At 55.8% G+C, this 23,527-nt stretch overlaps 8 protein-coding genes across 8 annotated transcripts; 4 read left to right on the top strand and 4 right to left on the bottom strand.

Annotated features, from left to right (window-relative positions):
* Positions 1-96: 96 nt before the first annotated feature.
* On the bottom strand, positions 97-843 carry CPAR01_02490 (uncharacterized protein; the record flags this gene model as incomplete). Its single annotated transcript, XM_060486777.1, has 1 exon — positions 97-843. The coding sequence occupies one exon, from the start codon at positions 841-843 to the stop codon at positions 97-99; it is 747 nt and encodes a 248-aa protein (XP_060354105.1).
* Positions 844-932: 89 nt separating this feature from the next.
* Positions 933-6,473, top strand: CPAR01_02489 (WD repeat domain-containing protein; the record flags this gene model as incomplete). The annotated part of the gene is made up of 1 exon (XM_060486776.1): positions 933-6,473. The coding sequence occupies one exon, from the start codon at positions 933-935 to the stop codon at positions 6,471-6,473; it is 5,541 nt and encodes a 1,846-aa protein (XP_060354104.1).
* Positions 6,474-9,483: 3,010 nt separating this feature from the next.
* CPAR01_02488 (TBC domain-containing protein) lies at positions 9,484-12,693 on the top strand (the record flags this gene model as incomplete). Its single annotated transcript, XM_060486775.1, has 1 exon — positions 9,484-12,693. One exon carries the CDS (start codon positions 9,484-9,486, stop codon positions 12,691-12,693), a length of 3,210 nt encoding a protein of 1,069 aa, XP_060354103.1.
* A 258-nt stretch (positions 12,694-12,951) lies between these two features.
* On the bottom strand, positions 12,952-13,782 carry CPAR01_02487 (enoyl-CoA hydratase/isomerase; the record flags this gene model as incomplete). Its single annotated transcript, XM_060486774.1, has 1 exon — positions 12,952-13,782. The coding sequence occupies one exon, from the start codon at positions 13,780-13,782 to the stop codon at positions 12,952-12,954; it is 831 nt and encodes a 276-aa protein (XP_060354102.1).
* Positions 13,783-14,810: 1,028 nt separating this feature from the next.
* Positions 14,811-16,307, top strand: CPAR01_02486 (glycosyltransferase family 1; the record flags this gene model as incomplete). The annotated part of the gene is made up of 2 exons (XM_060486773.1): positions 14,811-14,988; positions 15,058-16,307. The coding sequence occupies 2 exons, from the start codon at positions 14,811-14,813 to the stop codon at positions 16,305-16,307; spliced, it is 1,428 nt and encodes a 475-aa protein (XP_060354101.1).
* Positions 16,308-16,714: 407 nt separating this feature from the next.
* On the top strand, positions 16,715-18,103 carry CPAR01_02485 (cytidylyltransferase; the record flags this gene model as incomplete). Its single annotated transcript, XM_060486772.1, has 3 exons — positions 16,715-17,837; positions 17,900-17,934; positions 17,978-18,103. 3 exons carry the CDS (start codon positions 16,715-16,717, stop codon positions 18,101-18,103), a joined length of 1,284 nt encoding a protein of 427 aa, XP_060354100.1.
* A 1,546-nt stretch (positions 18,104-19,649) lies between these two features.
* CPAR01_02484 (uncharacterized protein) lies at positions 19,650-20,912 on the bottom strand (the record flags this gene model as incomplete). Its single annotated transcript, XM_060486771.1, has 1 exon — positions 19,650-20,912. The coding sequence occupies one exon, from the start codon at positions 20,910-20,912 to the stop codon at positions 19,650-19,652; it is 1,263 nt and encodes a 420-aa protein (XP_060354099.1).
* An 823-nt stretch (positions 20,913-21,735) lies between these two features.
* On the bottom strand, positions 21,736-23,480 carry CPAR01_02483 (FAD dependent oxidoreductase; the record flags this gene model as incomplete). Its single annotated transcript, XM_060486770.1, has 6 exons — positions 21,736-21,878; positions 21,955-22,176; positions 22,252-22,361; positions 22,413-22,556; positions 22,642-22,922; positions 22,977-23,480. The coding sequence occupies 6 exons, from the start codon at positions 23,478-23,480 to the stop codon at positions 21,736-21,738; spliced, it is 1,404 nt and encodes a 467-aa protein (XP_060354098.1).
* Between the last annotated feature and the right edge of the window lie 47 nt (positions 23,481-23,527).

Below are 23,527 nucleotides of genomic sequence, written 5' to 3'. Positions count from 1 at the left end.
AACGGGGACGAAGGAGGGAGAAGTCGGAAGCGCTACGGTCGCATTGGCGCCGGGCGGTGGTCCGGATTGCGGTCGTCTGTCGTTGAAAGGCCAAAGTCACCAGGTCCAGCGCACTGCACAAACATGAACAGACAAAGAGGTCCCATATTGGGCGGGTCGGTGACCGTGCACGTTCACCAGACGACGCGACCCAGCACCAACATCCGCGTCTAGGGCGGGTCTACACGTGATATCGTGTTTAATTGATTTGGATCTCGCGTTCGCCGTGGCTGGAGCACTTGCTGTGGCGCAGGTGATCAGCACAGATCCTGCCTCACTCCAACTTGGATAAGAGGTAGATGCAATAAGAAGATGTAACCCCCCACGACTCGATAGAAGGATTAGCGCCATCGGACGATCGGGGAATTTTGGGTCACGGCCATGGCCCGGCCTGGTTCCATCCAAAGGTTGGTCTGTGGTGGTTGACACAGCAACCTGGAGCCTGCCAATCAAGCATAACATTGGATTAGTTATGTTTATTCGGGGAAATTCAACACTGAGGGTGGGCTTTTGAGATTGACATAACGCCGGCCCCAAACGCGATCGCTCGACCGCGTTCCCCACGAAACAATACCAACACCTCTTTTTTCCCATATCACGACCAAACGTCACCGCAGGTAGCGGACGCAGCAGAGGCGATTTCGCCAGCAGTCTTTTCGCCATTTTCTTCGGCTTGCCGTTCTGCATTTTATTCATTTGCATTTTCTCCCGCGCGACTTCTGCATTGCAATTGCCCGCGTAAACAGGCTTCAATCGCATCCAAGCCACCAAACTTAGCACCCCGCAAACCACAGACCGCGACATTAACTCACGACGACGATCTGCCACCCCCCTCGATGGACTGCTTATAGTCTCGGAAGTCCCTCAACCCCGATCGCGTACGCCAACTCACGATGGCTCATGCTTGGCTCGACTCCCTCTCCGAGGATTGGCCCTCGCAAGCTGGATCCGAGACTTCTCCAGCTCAGTTGCCGCCTCTGAAGCCGACAGATAACAACAATACACCAAGCGGGAAAGGATCCGGTAGTCGCATACCTCTCCCCGTCAGTAGGATACGACCTTCGAGTGCTGGAAACAGCGACAAGAGTACCGGTGTCCTGAGCGAACGAAGCACCAATGATATTAATCTTCCACTGTCCCAAAGGGGCCCCTCGAAGCTTTCCCGCGAGATCAAGCCCAACGATCAATCACGTCAAACAAGTCGCGCATTCTCAGCCTCAACAAATGGGTCTGTCATTCATAATACTGTACATCATAAATCAATCAGGTCTTCTCCACTGCGAGGAGCCGGCGACACTCCGGAATGGAAGCGCAGGCTAGTGTATGGCGACGTCGCAAATGGCGAACAACGAGATCTCTTCTGTTCTGCAGCCACAGGTCTCGAAAACATGTTCAAGCCGCCTTCTCCTCCCCAAGATAATTCCATCGCCGATCAGAGCGTGCGACAAAACACGACAATGCCCTCTAGCCCGCCCTTTTTCCACCGCCAGCACGAGGACCACGGAGATGACGAAGACGAATCAGATGGCAGGAGCCACATGGATCCAAGCCCGAGCCCGAGCCCTCGACCGCGCGCGCCGCACATTACCTGCAAGATGACCGACGGCTCTCCCGATCACAGCAATCAAAGCCAACTCAGTCCGCAGCAAGATAATACCTTTGCACAGGAGTCAAGTCTGGCGGCTTCTGTTTCAGGACTTGCACCACCGAACGACGCTTCTAGGAAGACCAGCGGACAGAGTGTCATCCGAAACGAGGATTTTAGTCCGATCGTCCTCACGCTGATGCGCCAGAAGCAGGATGAAGCAAAACAAACTTCCGCCCCCACCGAACTCCCCGTCGACCAGCTCCAGAATCGCCTCGAGAAACTGCGCATTGATCAGATGCTTTTGGACTCACAGGGTGAGCTCAATTTCGATATGGACGGCAGTGTAGAAGAAGGGGACAGCGACAGAGCAGAGACGACCGAGGACTATGCAAGAAAGGGAGGCTTCCTCAACACTCGGCGCGGTGGCCGGTCTGGTGATGGGTCCTTCAGATACAGAGGTCTCAGCCCTGGCATGGGCGTTGACACGTCTGAGATGCTTCCTGAAGAGTCTCTGCAGGCTAGCACACCCAAGCAGTTCCCAAGTGTACGAACGTACTCCCCCGGCTACACTTCGATTCGGTTCGGGTCTCAGAGCCCACCACCACCGCGTGTGCCAAACCCGAGTCCGGAGAAACCCGGCACGTCGGGAACGAATAGCACGAGTCCTTTGAAGTTGTTCGGCCCGTACGATACATTCACGAACCAGACACTGCTCCGTCGCATCAGTCAATTCGAGGATCAAACATCTGGATCATCGCGGCAATCTGTCAGCGGTGAATTCGCTCCAGCTGCTAGAAACCGAAGACCGCATACTGCTCCTGGCGACTACCTATCCGTGCCAAAGCAAGAAACGGCCACGAGCTCCCGATCTGTGAGTCAGTTTGGTGCGGGCGACCTCGAAGGTTATCAATTCAATCAAGAGTTGTCCATCCGGCTTGAGGAGGAGTCCCAATTTTTCGAGGATGACGAGGGATCTGAACATGAATCGGAAGATGAAGAGTCTGTCCTTCGATTCGAGCATGTCGCGGGCTCGCCGGTGCCAGATGAGGCCTCAATGTTTGTTCCCAGGAAGCGAGCAAAGTCCGGCACTACGACTGCCTCATCTTCCAAGCACACACCATCGGCCAGCGAAGGGAGCGTTCAAAGAGGTAATGTCCAGTTCGCGGGAGCCGAGGCGTTTATGCTAGGTACCCCACAGAGACGTGATGCATCTGAAGGGAAGCGACCACGTACCTCTCCATCGAAGGACCCGACGCCGAAGCGGAGGAGGACACTTCACAAGTCAGACATTGCGTATGGGAGGGAAGAGCGGTATGCACTTCTAGATACCGTCCAGGAAACCCATGCTTTGATGCAGAGCATGATGGGCAAGAAGCGCAAAGACGCTCGCCCAGGAAGCTTGCAACAAAGAGCACACCCCAGCGTGCTGGCCACGCGCCATATCCTACGCCCACGAACTCCGACCCCAAGCTCAAGGTCTTCCCTGCAAGCTGGCGAGTTTCCCTTCCAAGATAACTTGCTCGAAGACTATGCCGAAGACGAAGACGAAGAGCGGCCCGTACGACGCACCCCCCACCGTGGATCCCAGTTCACATCCAGTAGCAATGACCGCAGTGCTACACTCGACACAGACCGTAAGCCATCTATCAGAACTCAGGACTTCTTGGACGAGGCTGGCAAGATCATGGCCATGATCCGAAATGGTGTGAAGGCCCCTAGCGGCCTGACCAGTGTGGAGGAATCCGATGCGGAATACGGCGAACCTAGTCCTGCTTTTGACGACTCGTACGAGTCGACCAGGGAACCATTGTCTCGACCTCCAAGTCGCGAAGGGAAGCCAGTGCAAAGAGCACCGCAACGCCAGGAAAACCCAGAGATTCTGGATTACCTCAAGAAATACCAGGAGCTCAGCGACATGGGAGACGTCATCACATCTTCGCTTAGATCCATGGATCAAGCTCAAGATGCCATCCGAGCTGCGCAGGAGGTTGAGCGACAGATCGAAGAGAGCAGTCGCTCTAGAAACAATGTTGATGACCTCCAGTATCTTGGAGGAGACGAAACCATCAGCGATCCCCCGAACATTCGTATCTCCGCGAACCCGAATAGACAGCGAGATGGCTCTACCGACTATGACGATTTCGGTACTCACTCGTCAGGGGCATCTACCAACAGGACCATGCATACTGGCTCCTCTCGAGGCTCTGAGTCAAGAAAAACGATTGCGCCACAGAGTGTGTCGCATCTGATACCGGATCAGGTCGGTAGCATGTATCTTGATCGCCAACAAAACATTTGGATCAAACGGAGGGGCGAGAGCATCCGACCTAAAAGTTCGCATGTTGTCATCCCGTCTGAGGACAGCGAAGACGACCCTTTTGCAAGCATTCCTGACTTGTCCGTCGACATTACCAAAGAGATGCTACACTTGAGATTGGTGACAGCACAGAAGGAGGCTGAAGAGCGGGAAGCCAACATGACACAATCACCAAAGGGCTCCATGGACACGCCCCGGAGCTCATCCGGCAGAGGCTTTGTGACGCTGTCGCCCGATGCGGCACTGCCTCGGGATATTGCGCTACAGGCAAGAACGGAGATCCACAAGCTTGAAAGCAAGGCAGGAGACGGAGACGTTGAGCACGAGATCCAGCTCGACGAGGATCGCATCGTGGACTCCTCACCGTCCCGGAGACGAATGACGATATCATTTTCTTCGCCCATTGCCTCTATCATACAGGATGTTGCCGCTGAGGATATCGATAGCCTCGAGGATGACGAGGGCAGTTTCGTGGATGCAGACTCGATGATTGAAGAGTCCAAACGAGGCAAATACCAAAGCTTGACGAAGACTGCACGGCGGACTTTGCTGCAACCACGCCCGCGTACAGCTCCGGCTCGTGGTCCATCCCGACAGTTTTCGCTTCGCGGCCAGTCATTTGTCCCTCGGCCCGTCTCCCGAATCGACGAAAGGGAAGAGGATAGTGTCATTGGCGATAATGCTGACGAGCGCCAAGTCAGTATCCTGGGCGAGAACAGTGCTTTGAGCTATGTCTCTCCCAAGAACCAAGAGAAGAGTCTAAGTTTCATCATCAAGACTCCCGGCAAGACAAGGATGGGCGGTCTCTATCCGGACGCAAGCGCCATTATCAGTCACAACGTTGGCAACTTGTCACTGAGTCCCATGTCAGAATTCACACTGAACCACCACGAAAAGTCATTCGGCTTTGAAGTCAGCTACGTTGTGGAGGACCAGCGTCTTGTCACTGGCGACGGCTCTAAGAAGGTCTTGTCTTTGACTGTTCGTGAGCTCGTTGATCGCCTGACGGAAATTGAGCCATTTGAGCCTTACTGGGAGGACTTCACGGAACTTGACATGAGCGAGAAGCGATTGTCGAGCCTCCACATGCTGGACGAGTTCTGTGGTCGTTTGGTGAGCTTGGATGCGTCTAACAACAGCATCGGTCATCTCGACGGAGTGCCAACTTCGATCCGACAACTCAAGATGACGCACAACATGTTGACTGAGCTGACCTCGTGGGATCATCTCGCCAACTTGCAGTACGTCGACATCTCCAACAACGACTTGTCCAGTCTGTCGGCGTTGAAGAACCTCGTTCATCTCCGGAGCCTGCGGGCCGACAATAACAAGCTCACCTCTCTGGATGGCTTGAACCAGCATGATGGACTTCTCTCGCTGCGGGCACGGAACAATCAGATCGAGATGGCCGATTTCGATGGCACCAGGCTGCACCGATTGACCGAGCTTGACCTGACTGGCAACAAAGTTTCGGAGCTTCGTGAATTCGGACAGCTCTCTTCTCTGCAAACGCTCAAGCTCTCGAAGAATTGCCTCGAAGCCTTTACTGCGGCAGATGCCCAGGGTCTAGACGGTTTGCGCTATCTTGACCTCAGCGACAACAATATCTTGGAGCTTGATATCAGTCGCTTGCCAGCTGTCCGCTTGCTCCATGCCGACAGGAACCGCATCAGTAAGATTACTGGTTTTACCAAAGCCCGGCATCTGGATAGTCTGTCTCTAAGAGAGCAGCGCGGTGATGTACAGTTGGATCTTTCCTTCCTTTCTTCGGCGTACGAAGTCCGCAAACTCTTCCTTTCTGGCAACTACATTGGCACTTTTGAGCCCAAGGTAGACTTCCTCAACCTACAGCTGCTTGAGCTAGCCAACTGCGGGCTCCGTTGCCTACCGGAAGGGCTCGGCCAGCTGATGCCGAACCTGCGCTCGTTGAACCTTAACTTCAACGCCGTCGCAGACCTGTCACCCATTCGATTCATTCCCCGGCTCAAGAAACTTCTCGTTGCCGGCAACCGCTTGGCAGATTCGACGACAGTCACGGAGCTTTTGACGGACTTCCCGCACCTGACACAATTGGATTTGCGGGACAATCCAATCACGCAGGGCTTCTACCCGCCAGTCCACGTAACCGTGTCGGCAGACCGGGGTCACGTCGCAGACCCTTTCACGCTCCCTGAGGCTGACCCGGAGAGGGACGCCATGTTTGCCCGGCGTCTCGACGAGACGACGCGTCTCCGGCGACGACTCTACCAGGTTGTTTTTGTGGGCTGCTGCAAGAAGCTCAAGCTGCTGGACGGGCTACCTGTCAAGCGCCAGCATATGCTTGCCCGCGACCTTTCATTCCAGGCGTTGGTGAAGGAAGGTCTGCTTCCTAGCGATGTCGCCCAAGTTCCGATTGTTGCTCCGGCAGCTGTGGCTGAAGCTCCGAGAGAGGCGCCGGCGCCGGCTCAGAGGCAAACACCGGCGCGGGCACCCGTGTCCGTCAAGGCTGACGACAGCAGCCGGTGGAACGCAGAGGACAGCTTTGCTTGAGGCCGCAGGCAGGGAGGATGTACAACAACAGAAGCGAGTGGGCCCAAAAGAATTAGGCGTTTTGAGTACAGCATGGGGATTTGTGTTTTTCTTCTTCTATTATCTTTTTTTCCATCCATATGGGAGATTTTTTTCGGGTTCGAAAACAAAGAAAGGCGTCTGGGTAATTGTTTGAAAAAAAGGGGAGCCAGGGGGGGACTACCACTATTATTAATGACTGAAACGAGAGGAGTATTGTACGAGTACAGCACGGTAGAAAGCATTGCTTCAGGAACATGAAAGAGAGAATACAGGCTCTGTATATGCAGTACTTCGATTTGATGCTGGTTCAAGATGGTCATGATGGTGTCCTGTGGTATTGCGTGGGGTCTGCCATGTGAGAGTGCTTGATACCTTGATGGGCAAAGTGAAGCTCCGTGTAGCCGGGTCTCCCCACTCCGTCGTCGTCATGACTGCCGAGCCGGCGCCTCCGGAGTCTGACAGGATCGAGATTGAGTGGCACGTCTCCGGCGTACGGGAAAGAACATGTGAAGTGGTGCCCTCGTATCTGACCGGGTCTCTCCAGTTGAAGGATGGTCATGGCGCCACATGAATGACGAATTTGGTGTCAGCGCAGTGCGCGCTGCGCCGGTGTGTGGAAGCGTTCCTGAGTCGGGTCATGGTTCCCGGGAAAGTACATGTAGAGCCTCTTGGGTTTCAAGGGGGGATTATCGTCGGACGAATCAAGCAAAGGAGGAATCAATTAATTCTTCCGTGGACGCGGTGTATGTTGCCCACTCACACCTGTTAACCAGTTTCCCGGTTTGGAGGGGGAACGACTAAGGATCCAGAGTTGGGCAGCAGGGAAATTTGGTTATCGCGTGGGTGGTTAAAATAAGCAACCCCCTGAGGTAATCTTAGGGAAAGGCACTGTCACGCATACGGATAGTCTGCGAGTTTTGTGTGTGAGTGGTGCCAAATAATGAGATTTGATACCTGGCTTTTTTTCCGGAGCCCAATGAACGGTACATAGTGCCGGGGCGACGGCGTCGTTGGCCAGTGTGAGATGCACAAAATCCGGATGATGTGCCCGACCAGAGATGCAAGGCGGAAAGGTAGGGAGTAGGAAGGTACCCACAGTCCACACACGCAAAGGAGATCACCCTTTTTTGGACCCCTAAATCGCTAGTCACCCCTTCCCGAGTTTCCCCCCCTTGGACCTTTCCAGAACCCTTTTCTGTGTACGCAAGGACGGAGCGAAAAGTTGGGATGACTGGCGCACGCGAGATGCGCGCGTGGAAGGTATCCGGCGTTGAGATAGGCGCGCTCGAGGGAAGGGATTGCCTGTGTAGAGATTGGTATGGGAGGCCGCCAAGACAGGGAAGTAAGTACATGATTGGGAGGCCAGGACGGGATGAGCTTTTTTGTGTATGTTTTGGTGTGTAGGGCTCGATAGTGAGGCTGTATTATTAGGAGAAGAGAGCGAGCACCCAGGAAGATTCCTCTATCCTCCGCTGTTCCAAATCCAGTCTTCTCTCAGGTTTCCAGGGATCCACGGTGGAGCTTGTGACGGGAGAATTGAAGGAGGAAGGTCAGGGACTCCCTTGGAGACAGGGGACGGCATGGGTATGGCAGGGCTAACTTGGCAAGACTAGAAAAGAAGTCTTGGTTTGGAACGAGGAAGAGGCCACGAGAACGGGGAGGGCGAGCGGACACTGGAGGGAGAGCCGGCCGGGCGTGGGCACGTAAGAGTATTAGTTGTCATAGTTGACGGGATGGTGTTACGGTGCTTTGCTGTCCATATGTCCCGTATCTTTGCGACAAGTGGCCTGGGCTTGGTGTGTTTCTGGATGTCCCTTGCGTGTTGCATCTCGTGGGAACCACCCGGCGCTGTCTTTTTCTTGTCTACTGTGTATGCAGGCATACTAGGTAAGTAGGCTTTAAGTTTTGTGCGATGTGGTCCTTTTCTCGTGCTTGTTTTTCTTCAGACGTGTCAATGTTGACATTCATGTGGCAAGGTATGGGTATGGGGGGGGAAAAGAGATCAACAAACGAGGCGCTGGTGTCAAGGTTCAAGGCAGAAAGAAAGGTTTGAATATCGCGACCTGATGCCCCGAGATGTGCATGTATCCGTACCTTATGGATGTACTACGTAAGGCATTGATGGGTTAGGAGGATGTTCTCCTTCCGCGCAACTTGACAAGGGCTCAACTTTGTGAATTTGCAGCGGGCTGCAGGTGAAGAGGCCTGCGGTGAGGTAATCGCGGCCGACGCACCTCAGAGGCATGTCATCGGGTGGTACCTAAGGTAGGTATCCATACGTAGCGGGAGGTATCGTCGCCGCGCTAAGACGGATGAAATTGGTGGTAATTTGAGCTGGAGCTTGTACTCGTACCTGAGGTGGATGGAATCTTGATGGAAGCTGCGGAACCCAAGTCCCCTTATTATCCACTGCAAGGTAGCCACTAGCTGCTCGCAGTGCTCACCTGCGCAGTATGTACCTACGGAGACAGGCTACGACGGATACAGGGCAGAGTCACAGCGAAGCACCCCAGACATGCTGGGTGATCATCGCCCCCCGGTTTGCCTTCCACCCCTGGTCCACGTCAGGCAAAGCCGCAAATGTGCTTCCATTGCATTGCTGGACTTGGCTTGGTACTTGGAGGAGCGTCGGATTGCATAATGATATCGTCCCGCCCACACACACACACACACACAACACACAATGACTACACTTCCCATTTCTGACCTCGACATTACCGCCATTCTTGGGCTCTCTCCGCTTTAGCGTCTGCGCTACAATCCACCAAACATTTCCTACCTACTCACCCAGGTCGCGCACCTCACCCTTTTCTCTATCCTCCCTTTCTACTTCCCACGAAGCTCGCGATACACACCGATAGAACACTCAACCCGTCAGTCCTCTCGCCAGGACGCAGGCTTACAGCAGCGGGCGCATCCTGCAACATCCTGCTGCCGTTTGCTTTTTGGAAACCATGACGTTTGGCGACATCATCGCCCGCCAACCAACATGGACCCCGAGCCTACTCTCCCTCTCGAGCGCTCCGTCTCGCAGCATAGCGCAACGTCCATGAGAAGCGGACGCTCACATACCGTACGAGCCAAACGATCAAAACTCAACTCCCAGCCCTCGAGCTCCGCGAGCTCCATTGCCGCCTCCGAAGACAAGTCGCTGACGAGCTTCCCTTCCTTCTCCCCCGATTCACCAAGGGGCGAACACGCCTTTCCTCCGCCGCCACTGACACCTGAACCCGAAGCCCCTCCCACCGTACGCAAGATCTCCGATACCAGGCCCGGTCCCATCTCCCTGCTGGGCAATCTGACTGGATCATCCGCCGAACGAGCGGCTCGCGATGCGCTGTTCGAGGACTCGCCCATTTCGACCCACAAGATACCAGGTGCCCTTCACCACTCCGACGATGAGCACATTGGGCGTCTCATTGCTAGGCATGGAGCCGTTGCGCTCGTCAGGCAGGTTGCGACCGACCTGGCACAGCGCGATGCCCAAATCGCCCAGCTGAGGAGGAAGGCCGACGAAAGGGAGAGGGCTTTGCGCAAGATTATACTGGAATGCGGCTTATCTAACCTAGACCTTGAGAAGAGATTAAGAACGATCGAACTAGAGGTCAAGACCGAACGCCCCGGCAATCGCCGCAACGAGAGCGGGCTTTCTGACCTCATGAGCGATGCCATGCAGGACACCGTCAACGTGAACGTCTTTGGACAGACTGATGGCAACGACGCCACGATCCGTGCTAGCAACCTAGCTATGCCCTCCGTCCCCGACGGAAGAGGAACCGCGAGGGGATGGAAGGATTATCTTTGGGGCGGAACCAGCAGAAAGGGCAGCATGCCCAGCAGCGTCAACGGCGACGACATCGCGAGACCTTCAACCGTTGTGAGGACGCAGTCCACTGCCGATAGGCGGCCCGGTCTTCAGGACGATCTCTTCAGCCCACCCAGCGAGGGTATGCCGCCCGAAAGCGTGCCACCAAGAACACCCAGTCGAGCGTCTAGCATTCAGTCTGGACCCCCTGGTTCACGCAAAGCCTCAACTTCGGTCGCTGCTAGCCTCATGAGACTGGTGGCCGGAGGCGCAATCAACACGCGCGAGGGCGGCCCCAATCGCGGAAGGTCTAATAGTGCTACCCAACCGCAGTCGCAGTCGACCCCGCGAGCGTCCTCAACCTCCAGCGCCAAGACCACACAGTCAAGCAGAGCGGTCTCGACGGCGGGCGGCCCCAAGGCTCTCATGGCCATGCGCAGAACCACGGGCACCGCGAACGCTCCTCCCGTCAATACCACCGCCAGGACTCAACCGCAAGAGAGATGGGACACCATGGTGAACAGTCCGACGAATGCGACCTCGAACCGCCAGGAGAGTTACGGTCCCGTCGAGATGGATGCCATCCTCCCACCCGAGACCCAGCCGCCAACCTTGACGCATATTTACAATAACTATATTGGAAGCGAGTATCTCACCGACCGCTTCGGCTTCATCTACGATCAACGGAGAAAGAAGAGGCAGCGCGAATCTGCGCAGATGGCACGTCACTTGAAGCAGGGCGGACGTGCCGAGATGCTGTCAAACGGCCGGTCGGACTTGACTTCCCCAATGATTGAAGAGGAAGAGGAGGTGCTTGCAAGCCCCGGCAGCGAAGAACGACCTGGCAGCCCGTCGTCCACGGAGGAACGCGCGGGTGAGGGGAAGCCCAAAAAGTGGCAAGATTACCTCAAGCTGGCCACATTCCCGACGGAGCTTTTGTCTCATACCCCCTCACTCGGTGCGCCATCTCTTGAGGTATTGGAGGGTGGAGAACTGGGTCTCAAGTCACCTGGACTCATTGCAGCTGACGAGCGAGGATTCGTCCCGATTGCGAGCACAACAACATCCGTCATCGACAGCGAGGCGACACCCCCAGTTGAGACTGATGCTGCTGCAGGAACGGTTGTCAGGGACGACACAGAGCCCGTGAAGCTCCTTCTCCAGCACATGGGCGAGTTGCACGATTCTCTGCAGAGAGACAAGGCGGCACGTTGGAACGAGTTCCTGCGCAAAGTCAGGGCGGAGAGGAAGCGAGATGGTGAGGCTGCGGCCGCAGCAGCAGCCGCGCTTGCCGAAGCCCGCTTCGAGCGACCTGCCATGACCATCCCCGAAGCTGCCATAGCCGATGGCGAGCTGATCGGAATCACTGGCCTCGGAAACAAAGGCAAGGTTGGGCGCGCCAAGAGGTCGGAGTTGAGGAACTTGGTTCTCGGTGGCATCCCAGTCAACTTGCGCGCCAAAGTCTGGTCTGAGTGCTCCGGCGCCACTACGCTTCGTGTTCCCGGATACTATCAAGATATCATCGCTCGACCGGACGAAGATGATGACCCGCTAGCAGTGTCCCAGATCGATATGGACATCAACCGTACTCTGACCGACAACATCTTCTTCCGCAAGGGGCCGGGCGTGTCCAAGCTTAAGGAGGTGCTGAAAGCCTACGCCCGCCGAAACCCAGAGGTCGGCTACTGCCAGGGCATGAACCTCATCGCGGCGAATTTGCTGTTGATAATGCCATCAGCAGAGGACGCGTTTTGGATTCTGACCAGTATCATCGAAAACATCCTGCCTTCTGGGTACTACGACCACAGTCTCCTCGCGTCTCGCGCAGACCAGCAGGTGTTGCGCCAGTATGTCGTTGATGTGCTACCCAAGCTGTCGCAACACCTAGACGACCTCAGCATCGAACTCGAAGCGCTCACCTTCCAGTGGTTCCTCAGCGTCTTTACCGACTGCCTTTGCGCCGAGGCTTTGTTCCGAGTCTGGGATGTGGTGCTTTGCATGAACGACGGGAGCACATTCCTGTTCCAGGTGGCGTTGGCCCTGCTCAAGCTCAACGAGACGCAGCTTCTGCAGTGCGATACGCCGGCGAGCGTGTATACTTACATCAACCGCCAGATGACGAACCACGCCATCAGTATCGATAACATGATCAAGGCTTCTGACGCTCTGAGAAAGCTAGTGAAGCGCGAGGATGTGGAGGCGCGTCGCGACAAGGCGATCCAGGCGGAGAAAGATGTTGTGAGGCAGAGAAACGAGATGAACGCGGCTAAGAAGGCGAACAAGGCGAATGGGAATGGTAACGGCGTCGGCACTGGACAAGAGGAGAACGGGGCAGCGGAGCCGGATTTGGATGTCCGCGAGCCCAGGCCGATTGAGCAAGACGTGCAGACGTGAGAGGTGGAGAGCAGCGGTGATGCATTTCAGGTGTTTGAATGGACGTCCATGATACCCCCTCTGTCCGATTGGGAAGACACACAAAATAGCGTCTCTTTTTTTTTTTGACAGCACAATACACGACCTCTTGAGCATTGAAAGTTGGACATGAATGATGTGCTATGATGTATGCGTTTAGATTTCATGCAGTATTCGTGGCTATCGTACTCGACTTCTGTAATTATCTGACCAGATACTTCCGAATCTAGTACTCGTCTCCTACAACTTGGCCTTGCCAGCCTTCCACTCCTGCACAAACCTCTTCCCCGCCGCAACTCTCTCCTTCTCCAGCTCCTCCCTCTGATCCCAGATCTTCTCCTCGCTCTCATAGTTCTCTTTGCTGAGCACATACGCGCTCTCCTTCCACATCTCCATCTTAAGCACGGCATACACCCCGCTCTTGCCCCTCTCCGTCAACTTCCTCTCCGTAATCAGCTTCAGCGCCTCGTCCAGCCCGCCGAGCGCATCGACGAGACCGGCCTCGAGGGCCGCGGGGCCGGGAAAGCGTTTTGCCTCGAGGACGATGTCCTGGTAGATCTTGGGGGATGCGCATTTGATACGGAAGATGGCGGACATGGGGGGTTTTAACGGTGCGCCGAACTCGAGCTCGTTCATGCAGAGGAAGCCCTTTTGCGGGTTCATGACGCGGTAGTCGTGGTGCATGGCCGTCATGAAGCCGCCTGCGAAGGCGTGGCCGGGTATCAGGGCGACGGTAGGCATCGGGTAGGTTAGCAGGCGTTTGAAGAGGGCGTACAAGGTGTCGGGGAAGAAGCGCGGGGTTGCGAAGGCGTGTTCGAGGTCGAGGCCGTTGGAGTAGAATTTCGTGATGGCGGAGGTTGTGACGAGGACGCCGGGCGGGTGGGCGAATTCGATGATGTCGAGGGCGGCGAGGAGGGCTTTGCAGAAGGGGGTTGTGAGGCGGTTGTCGGGGGGCGAGGACCAGGTTAGGAGGTAGACTTGGGGTGCTGGGGTTGTGCAGACTATGGTGCCGCCTTCGTGGGTGTCGAGTTTGGGGATGGGGATTGTGAAGAGGGGGGTTTGGGAGGCCATCTTGTGTGGGTGGGTGGTGATGGTGGTGATGTTGATGAGGGTGTTGGTGAGATGAGATGTGATTGAGGCTTGGTTATGTTGTTTTGACACACGGATGCTTGAGGACAGATCGAACAGGAGATGACCAGAAAGGACTTCCAAAAATTGTATGTGGATTGTATACAAGTGATGTAGTCTTGATGATGAAGCTATAATATGAGAATGGATGAGGGCTAAGATAAGTTGAGATGACAAAGGCTTGAAGTTGAAGGGATCGACGGAAGGTCCAAGTAAGCGCTGCTGACCTCGGTTCGGCAAAAGGCACTAAGGAAAAGCACACCTCAGATTGCAGACATGATTAGAAAATCAAACGTGCGGCGCGCAGTTCGGCTGACACCCTTCCCCGAATCCCCAAATCTACCTACCTTACCTCAAGGTACCGTATGGCAAGCTGGCTGTTCTCCCGATGCACAAGTGTCAGTCATCCAATCACATAGCTTGTCATCTTGACCAGTTCCCAGTTCTTGGGATGGATGGAATCCTTTTTCCGGGCTACGTGCTAAAGTGACCTCGTGTTCATGGGGGAACTTATGAGGCTAAGTACCTTGAAAGGTTAATGGGCTTTCACATGTGAAGAAAGAGCGGCCCCAAATGGAGGACCGCCAAGCTCCTGCGGCTTCTGATGCACCCCAGAATCGTCCTGGCCATCCACAATTCGCTTACCTTAGCTAAGTGGATCCCGCCAGTGCCTCCTTGTCCCCCTGCAGAGCTGCTCCTTACGTAAGGCAGCATGCCACTTTGCGGTAGCCAATCAACACCTGCCATTGACAGAGCTACCCCAATTCCAACTGCCCTGCTGGCCGCTGTCGCGTCGTAACTCCCACTGAGTGGTCCCCGCTGGCTCCAGTGTCAGGTCAGTTCGTCCACGTCTCACAAGTCGCACCTCTGTCCTCTTGCAGGAAAGAAAGTCAGAGACAATAAATCAGATTGGGACTCGCTTCTCCTTCCTTCAGCACAACCCGAATACTTGCCACAGACGAATCACGGCCATGGCGGAGAAAGACGACGATCAGAGGACCGTCGTCTTCTTTCACCCCGACCTTGGCATCGGTGGTGCTGAGCGTCTCGTTGTCGATGCCGCTGTCGGCTTGCAGAATCGAGGCCACAAGGTGGTCATCTTCACCAGCCATTGCGACAAGAGCCACTGCTTTGAAGAAGCTCGAGATGGTATGCCTGTTTCTTTTACCCGTGCCTCTCGCATATGAATGAGCATACCCTAACTTATTTCTCTACCAGGAACCCTCGACGTCCGCGTCCGCGGCAACTGGATCGTCCCTCCCTCCATCCTCGGCCGCCTCACGATCCTCTGCGCCATCCTGCGCCAGCTCCACCTCCTCGTCCAGATCTACGCCACCCGCGAACTCCAGTCCCTGAACCCAGACACCTTCTTCGTCGACCAGCTCAGCGCGGGCCTGCCGCTGCTGCAGTACCTCGCCCCCAAGGCGCCCATCCTCTTCTACTGCCACTTCCCCGACATGTACCTCGCCCTCGGCCGCGAAAAGTGGTGGAAGCGCCTCTACCGCGTGCCCTTTGACTGGGTCGAGGAGTGGAGCATGGGCTTCGCCGACGAGATTGCCGTCAACTCGGGCTTCACGAAGGGCATGGCCACGGGCGCGTGGCCGAAGTTCGCCAAGCGCAAGAACTTCAAGGTCGTGTACCCCTGCGTCGACATTGCGCCCAAGAAGGAGGGCGAGAAGAATGCGATTGGCAACGGCAACAAGGAGGAGGAGGCCATTTGGACGGACAGGAACATTATTCTGAGCATCAACCGCTTCGAGAGGAAGAAGGACATCGCGCTCGCCGTCAAGGCTTTCGCAGCGCTGCCTGCGGACAAGAGAAAGGGCGTCCGGCTGGTCCTCGCGGGCGGATACGACCCGCGCAGCATCGAGAACTGCCAGTACCACAAGGAGCTCGAGAAGCTTGCCGCGTCGCTCGGCTTGGAGACGTTCACGGCCAAGAACATCATCACCGCCTTGTCTGCGCCTGAGCACATCCCGGTGCTGTTCCTCCTCTCCATCCCGTCGAGCTTGAAAGACTCGCTCCTCCGGTCGGCCAAGCTACTCGTCTATACGCCCTCCAACGAGCATTTCGGCATCGTACCCCTCGAGGCCATGTTGGCGGGCGTGCCCGTTCTCGCAGCAAACACGGGTGGGCCCAAGGAGACGGTCATGGACGGCGTGACGGGCTGGCTGCGGGCGCCGGACGAGGTGCTGGAGTGGACCGTGGTCATGGACAAGGTGCTCAACAGCCTCAGCCGGGGCGATTTGGAAAAGATGGGCAAGGCCGGCGTGCAGAGGGTGCGTACGGGTTTCGGGCAGGAGAAGATGGCGGAGCGGATTGAAAGGTTGCAGGACGAGATGTTGGCGGAGCCCAAGATGCCGCCCCTGTTGAACGCCGTGCTCAACTTTTTGGGCATTGTCGTGTTTTTCGGGTTGGGACTGGTCACGTCGCAGATGTTTGTCAATGCGAAGCAGAGGAGAGCTTGAGGGACGAAGCAGGCCTGATGAGGAATTATGTTTGTTGGTTTTGTTGTAGAAAGGGAACTTGGCTGTACGATACTCTAGTTGTCTGTCGAATACTGGTAGATTTGTTTTCCTGTCAAAAAACAATACCCCTTCGAATCTGCTTCCATCTTCTCATCTACTCGCGCTAAAGTAAAGTCTCTAAGTAAGGTACTCAACTTGATCTTCCCCACATGGTATGCGTGAGCTCAGAAGGGATGCTAGACACCTTGACTTGACCCCCACGTAGCGGGGTAAACGCGGATGGCACACACCGTAGCGTAACTCCCTCTCCGAACCTCCGTTCCGTCACTTGAGCCGGATGTCTCACCTCACTTTCACATATACTCGGTACCTCACTGCGCCGACTTCACTTCCGCACCCCCTCACAAATGTCACCCAACACCACGGACCTAGACCCGGCCATGAACGGCCGCAAAGCCCTCGTCGACTTCTTCGCCCGGAGCCTGACGGCGTTTCAATCCTCAAAGGATGCGTTTCACGTTGTCTGCACACTTCCTCCCCGAGGAGAAACTGCCGGAGAGGCCAGCGGAGAGTTCAGCACATCGACACCGGCGCCGGCGCCGCGGAGGCCGAACCGGAACGACGTGAAGGCGAGGCCGGTGGAGAGCCTTGTCGTGCTGGATTCCTCGTTTAACCCGCCTACACTTGCGCATTTACGCATGGCGGCGTCTGCGGTGAGAGATTTGCAGAAGGGGAGGAGTACGACCACGGCGACGAGGGGCGACGGAGCTGGAGAATCGTCATCGGTTGCGGCTGGGGAGCTGGGTCAGAGGAGGGCTGTGAGGTTGCTGCTTCTGCTTGCTGTGAATAACGCGGACAAGAAGCCTAAGCCTGCGGCGTTTGAGGTTAGGTTGGGGATGATGTATGCGTTTGCTAGGGATTTGAGGGATGAGGTGCGGCGCAGGGGGGTAGATGGGGCCGAGGAGGAGCAGCGGCAGCAGCAGGAGGAGGAGGAGGATGTTGAGGTCGACTTGGGGTTGACGACGATGCCGTATTTCCACGATAAGAGTCAGGCTATTTCGGACACGAGGTTTTATGCGCGAGGAGATGGAGGAGGGGAGCCGGAGCAGGTGTATTTGGCGGGATATGATACTCTTATCCGGATCTTTAACCCAAAGTACTATAATGCTTCTTCTTCTTCGTCACCGGGAGGGACAGCAGTGGAGGAGGCAGAGGCACCGATTCGAAGGGCGCTGGATCCGTTTCTGGGCAGGTCTAGGTTGCGCATCACGATGAGGACGGATGATGAATGGGGTGGTGAGGGGGAGCAGGTTGCGTACCTCAAGAGTTTGAGGGATGGTGGGCTGGAGGATGTTGGTGGACGGCGGGCGTGGGCGGAGAGGGTTGAGATGGTTAGGGGGAGGGATGAGGGGGAGGAGGTTGTTAGTAGTACCAAGGTGCGTGAGGCTGCTTCTGCGAGGGATGAGGAGATGTTGGGACGGTTGGTTAGTGCGAGGGTGAAGGGATGGGTGCTTGGCGAGGGGTTGTATCGTGAGTGAATGCGGTGGTGGAGTTTGATGTCAGGGGGATGTTGACCTTCTGAGATCAGGAAGCGGGTGATGAGGGCTTCGTGTGCTGCTTCGTCTACGTAGGCCTCCGGGCAGATTCTGCTGCACGCTAACATAATCGAGGATATGAGGCAAGTTCGCAGAGACGTCGTTGATATTGGCGAATGGGCACATGGACTCATCGTCCTCCTGATGGACATCATCGAGCCAGAGAACCTCGTTAGCTTCAAACGGCAGCAGGCCATCTAGGAGTGCAGCTTCTCGAAATAGCTATCATCACGGCCGTTGAATGCCTCCATCAATCTGTTCAACCTTTATCTCTCGACTTGGCAGGTGGGCGTGTTTCCTTCCTTCAAATCCACACGGGCGGCCGGTCACGAAACATCTCGACACTCAGCCATGTGCCACAGCTTCAGAGATGTACCCGGGGTTTCACGATGTGATTTATCTACCTTGGGACTGAGCTGTTGATGCAACAGTGCATACCATACCTCAAAGGGGCTCCCATCGGCATCCGGACGATCTCACTGACCCATTCCCCCTTTGATTGACGCTACTCTCAACCGCCAGACAGCTTCTCGCAGCATGAAATCGGCGTATGAAGAAGAGAAGTTTTCCGACGTCTTGATGCCTGATTCACCAACATCTTCCCAGGCATCTTTCCCGTTCCGAGCCCGCTCTTTCCATCTTCACGATGCAGATTTTTTTACCTCTCCAGCCCAGGTACGTACTCATCCACCTATCAATTTTCACCAACCCGAGTTCTCATTGGCCCAAAACCTTGCAGCACTTACTGATGCCGTCCCCCACCAAAGACCCACTCCCGCACCTCTCCAACCTCTATAAAAGGTCGCCTCCCGACCGCAGCTCTTAGGATTTTCTCTTCTTCTTCTTTCTTCATGTCGACAATACTTCAGAGAATCATTTCTATAGTATTCGACCTACTCTTGGTTCCCTAAAGGAGCTACAGATCCCACCCTGGTTGATGATTGATATCCTCGACACCCTAGAGTGAAGAACTCTGGTTGCCCTCGCACTTTCCGTAAGGAAAGCGGCACTCCCTCCCTGTGAGGGGTGCTGTATAGAGGGCGGTGATGATCTCGTCCCCTACCGCGGTCTTGCCTTTGGGCGCGTGGAAGGGGTGGGTGTCGGTGGACGTCTGACAGGCTCTGATTCTTTTTTCTCTTTTTTCGTTGCGCGCTGGAGCTTGTTTCTCTGGGCGCGAGGAAGAAAAACAAAACATGCTTTTCAAAAAATGGCAGTGATGCACACCTTGACTACACTCCGAGATACACCAATGCTCTCCCATGGTCTTTCTCTATTTTGGTTCAAGGAAGATTGATTTCTTTAGTCCAATACTCACCGCGGCATCCATTACACCGTGGACGTCGAGGTCCACAAACGTGGCTAACATCTTTTCCTGCCAAATGTGATTTTCGCACAACCATGTCTAAAGTTGTCTTTACGGGCACCTAATTCCTTGCATCCTCGCCGCAGGCTGTGAGCTATTGGGCTCCGATGCGTGAGAGCCGGTTAGCCGGACATCTTGAAGTTGGGGCTCTGCAACGACCTGAACGAGATATTTCTCGGGCGAGTTTTGATTGGCCAATTCGATCTTCTGTTAATGCCATAACTGCGCACTTGAACTAGGAGGATTCTTGTAACGTCGTGGAATATGGACATGGCATGCCTGGGACTGTGAACCAGTGACGTGCTATTTTTATCTATCAGATCTAAGCTTGAACATCACTTCGTCAAATCTGCTTTTTGATCATGCCAGAGCTACGTGGTCCTTTTAGTACGACCTGCCTGATGTATAGCTCTGGGGCCGAGCAGAGTCGTAATACCCATATGCCAAATCCCCGGCATCGTGCTCCTCCCTTCGGGGACCGGGAGCATATGCCTCAAAGGATCGCGGCGTCCGCGGCATCTCGGCGTACGTCTCTGGCGTCGGGGGCCCAGTGTGCCCCTCGCCCGCGTACCATCCATTCCCGCTCGGGTACGGCGGTGCGCCGCCGCTGCCGCCGCCGCTGAGGTTCCCCTCGCTGGCGGACCTGAGCTGGCCCTCGCTCGCAGATCTCAGCTGTGCCACGTTCGTCGCCTCCCGTGAGACCAAGCCCCAGCCCGCGGGCACCGCAGGCGGTCTCAGGAACCCTTGGCCTGGCACGGGTGAAGGTGCCGAAGCAGCAGCAGCAGCTCCCGTCGGCCGACCGCCGCCTGCCGCTGATACGTCAAAGCACGCGGCGTGCACGAGGACGAGGCCGGCGACCTTGACGAGGGTGAAGACGACGCCGAACAGCGAGGAAAAGGCCCAGAGGCCGACGATGGCAGCTAAGGCGGTGAAGCCGGACATGATGCTCTGGGTGGAGGCGTACTTCCGCACGCCGAGGTCGCGGGCGAGGTCGCGGCCATTGTAAGACTGGATGAAGAAGCCAAACTTGACGACGCCGAAGAGGGCGGCGAGGACGAGCCAGTGGGTCGCCAGGAGGGTGCCGACGAGGAGGATGAGGTAGACGTTGCTGTGGCGGGGCAGGTTCGTAGCGAGGCGGTCGTGGAGGACGGCCTGGGAGGGGGGCGGGTGGAGGTTCTTTGGGTTGATGAGGTTCGTCACGGGGGTGTCGGGGAGGGGGCCCAGTTCAAAGGTTGAGGTGGAGAGGTTCGGGATGGATTGGAAGGCGTGGAAGGCGTTTTGGAGGTTGCTGAACATGGCGGCTGGTGTGAAGGAGGCCGCGTTGCTGTTTGAGCTCACGATGGTGTTTCCTTTGGTGGCTTCTGGGGGGTCCTTTGACGATGATGAGCTGCCGCTTCCGCTTCCGCCACCGCTGCGTCGCTTCTTGCGGTGCTTTGTGTCGCGGGAAGGTCTGGCGTCACGGGAGCGGGATCGTGAGCGCTGCCTGGCGGAGGAGGAGGAAGAGTCTTGACCTCTGGCGGCCGGTCTGAGGGAGTACTCAGCGACGTCCCATCTCGAGTCCCGCGCGGATGAGGTTGGGTAGCCATAGGGCTCGCGATATCCAGAGTCCCGTGTGGGAGCATCTGAGTAGGAGGAAGATCTCGCCATGGTCGAAAGGCAGACTTGAGTGAGAAGCTGTATGAGGAGGCGTGAGGGGTGGATGGTCGAGGAATGAAGGCAGGGTCTGAGAAATGAAGAGACTGCCGGACGATCAAATTCCAACGCAAAAGACAGGGTGCGAACAGGAACTGACTACAGCAAGTCGAGTCTGAGCGAGGGAATAAAAAAAAAGCTGGGAGTGACAAAGAGTGTGTTCAGTCGGTCAGCGAATTCCTGTGTCTTTTTTGCCCGTCGGATGGATGCAGCTGCAGTTGTACCCGACCCTGGCGGCGATTGGCGGGGGATGTTGCGGTGGAGCCGCTTCCGGATAGCCGCTCCCAAGAACCAAAGACTTGGCGATCTTCAACTTCACCTTGACACCTTTTCACCGGTACTAGGTACTACTATCTGGAGTTGTAGTTGTACTAGAAGAGATTCTCATGCACCGAGTCCTTGGCGCTGCCTTGAAAACCCCTCAAGGTCAAAGCGATGACATTATCCCTCAGGCTTCAGCTTTCGTGTCAAACCTGGGACGGCCCGTTAGCTCCAGGGGGCATGAGGGGCAGCTCCTCCAGGTGCGTCATCACAGAACCCCCAGCCACTTTTGGAAGAATTCCAGAAACATTCCAAACCATACGAAACTTTGCTTCTAGAACCATGAGGGCCATTCCAACAACATCCAATTGATTCATTTGTATTAAATACGGGCAGCAGCCAGCCATACTCGGGTACGGGCCCTCTTGAGGGGTATCGTTTTCCAACCTTCCAAGGCTATGGACAGGGACGCACCGTTGATCACCCTTGGCCCGGATGAACTCGCCCTATTCGAGCTTCAGGGATAGACGCCTTTACCTGGCTCATTCTGGAAAAACGTAGGCGGCAGACTAAACGACGGCTCGACCTCTTGCACCTGCTGGACGCTATCCCTGATGATATCGTACCCAAAGTTATACGCAAAGAACTCTTCCGGGTTTTCTGCAACACGTTCTGTCAGCGGCTTCTTCACACAAGCACCTTCACTATCAGAAGCCTTCACAGAGCTTGCACTTACTAGGCACTTTGTCCGCGGGAATGAACTTGGCGGCCTCTTCCCGTATCAACTCGGGCTCCTCTTGACCAGCGTTACTGAAAACCTGCATCACGCTGGCGCGGTTCCTCCGAATGCTCTGATACACTTGCAGACGAGACTCAACGTCTTTAACCTCGGCGCCGGCCAGTGCGATTCCGAGAGCCACGCCGTCTTCGATACCTTGCGCACCACCTTGGCCCTGGTCTGACGTAGGTCATCTGTTAGCAATCGGTAGATGGGCATGGGAGTATGACCGGATATGCTGTCGTTGAAACTCACGTGGTAGCATGGGGTGCGCGGCATCGCCAGCCAGCGTCAACTTCCCCTTCGTCCATGTAGGGATTGGGGCTCTGTAGAGGAGTGCCCATTGCTTCACCTCAGTAGCCTTGCTAAGCACGGTGTGAGTACTGATCGTGTATTCACGAAGTGAGGTTTCTTACTCAAGAATGGCCAAGACGCTTGGATGGAATTCGGAGTATCTCTCCAGCAGCTTTTCTTTGCTTACAGAGGCGTGCCAGTCCTCCTTTTTGGTACTCTCAATATCGTCGTTATTGAAGATGGCCACAAAGTTGTGGATCTCATTGCTACTCGAGTTAGCACACAGGCGAATAACATGTGCTTCCTACTCATCTCACAACTACTACCGTAGTGTAGAAGATTGGGACTTACTTTCGACAAGGGTACGAGACTAGACGCTTCTTGTCTCCAACCAGGAACTTCATCCGCCCATCGTCGCCCTCGTTCCAGAAGCGCGTGACCGGGTCCGCCTCGACATCGGCAGCTGGTATGAGGAAACGGAAGCAAAAGTTGTAGTGCCCTTGAGGCACCGCGGGGTTAGAGCGGCCGAGGATCGCCTCGACTCCAATAGTGTGGACGCCGTCTGCCGCAATCACCACGTCGCCTGTGACTTTCTCGCCGGAAGCCAGTGTTATTGAAGCTCCCTCGGGATCCTAGAGACGTGTCAGCCAGACTCTACGAGGGTGATATGGACAGTCGCCACTTACATATGCCACAATCTCGCTCCTCAAATGGATAGTCGCAGGCCGCCCTAACCCAGCCCTCGACTTCTCATGTCCATTGACACCATTCGTCTCGGTCCTATTTGCCTCCTCAACGCCATTGCCATTGACATGACCATTCATACCACCCTCAGGCTCCGTCGCCAACCTCTTCAACTCCTCGTGCAAATCGACGCGGTGCGCAAAGTACCACGGCGCGCCGTACCGCTCCTCGATATAATCCTCCGTGCCGACGTGGAACTTCTCCAGCGTGTCCCCCTTTGCGCGAAAACTGCACTTGACGAGGACGAACTTGGCTTTCACGGGATCGAGGCCCCAGGCGAGGAGCGCGCGCGCGGCGTTGGGACACACGTGGATCGCGGCGCCGATCTCGTTGTTGAGCGCGGACCGCTCGTAGACGTGGACCTCGTGGCCGGCGCGGCGGAGGCCTACGGCCGCGGAGAGGCCTGCGATGCCGCCGCCGGCGATGAGGATCTTGAGAGGTGCCATTTGGGTGTGAGAGCAACTCTCGCAGTATTACTCTGCGGTTGGGTTTC

Source organism: Colletotrichum paranaense (genome assembly GCF_030867605.1).
Source record: "Colletotrichum paranaense strain IMI 384185 chromosome Unknown Scaffold_2.1, whole genome shotgun sequence".
Taxonomy (NCBI): Eukaryota; Fungi; Ascomycota; class Sordariomycetes; order Glomerellales; family Glomerellaceae; genus Colletotrichum; species Colletotrichum paranaense.
Note: the sequence above shows the minus strand (reverse complement) of the source record. Positions and strands in the feature narration are given on the sequence as shown.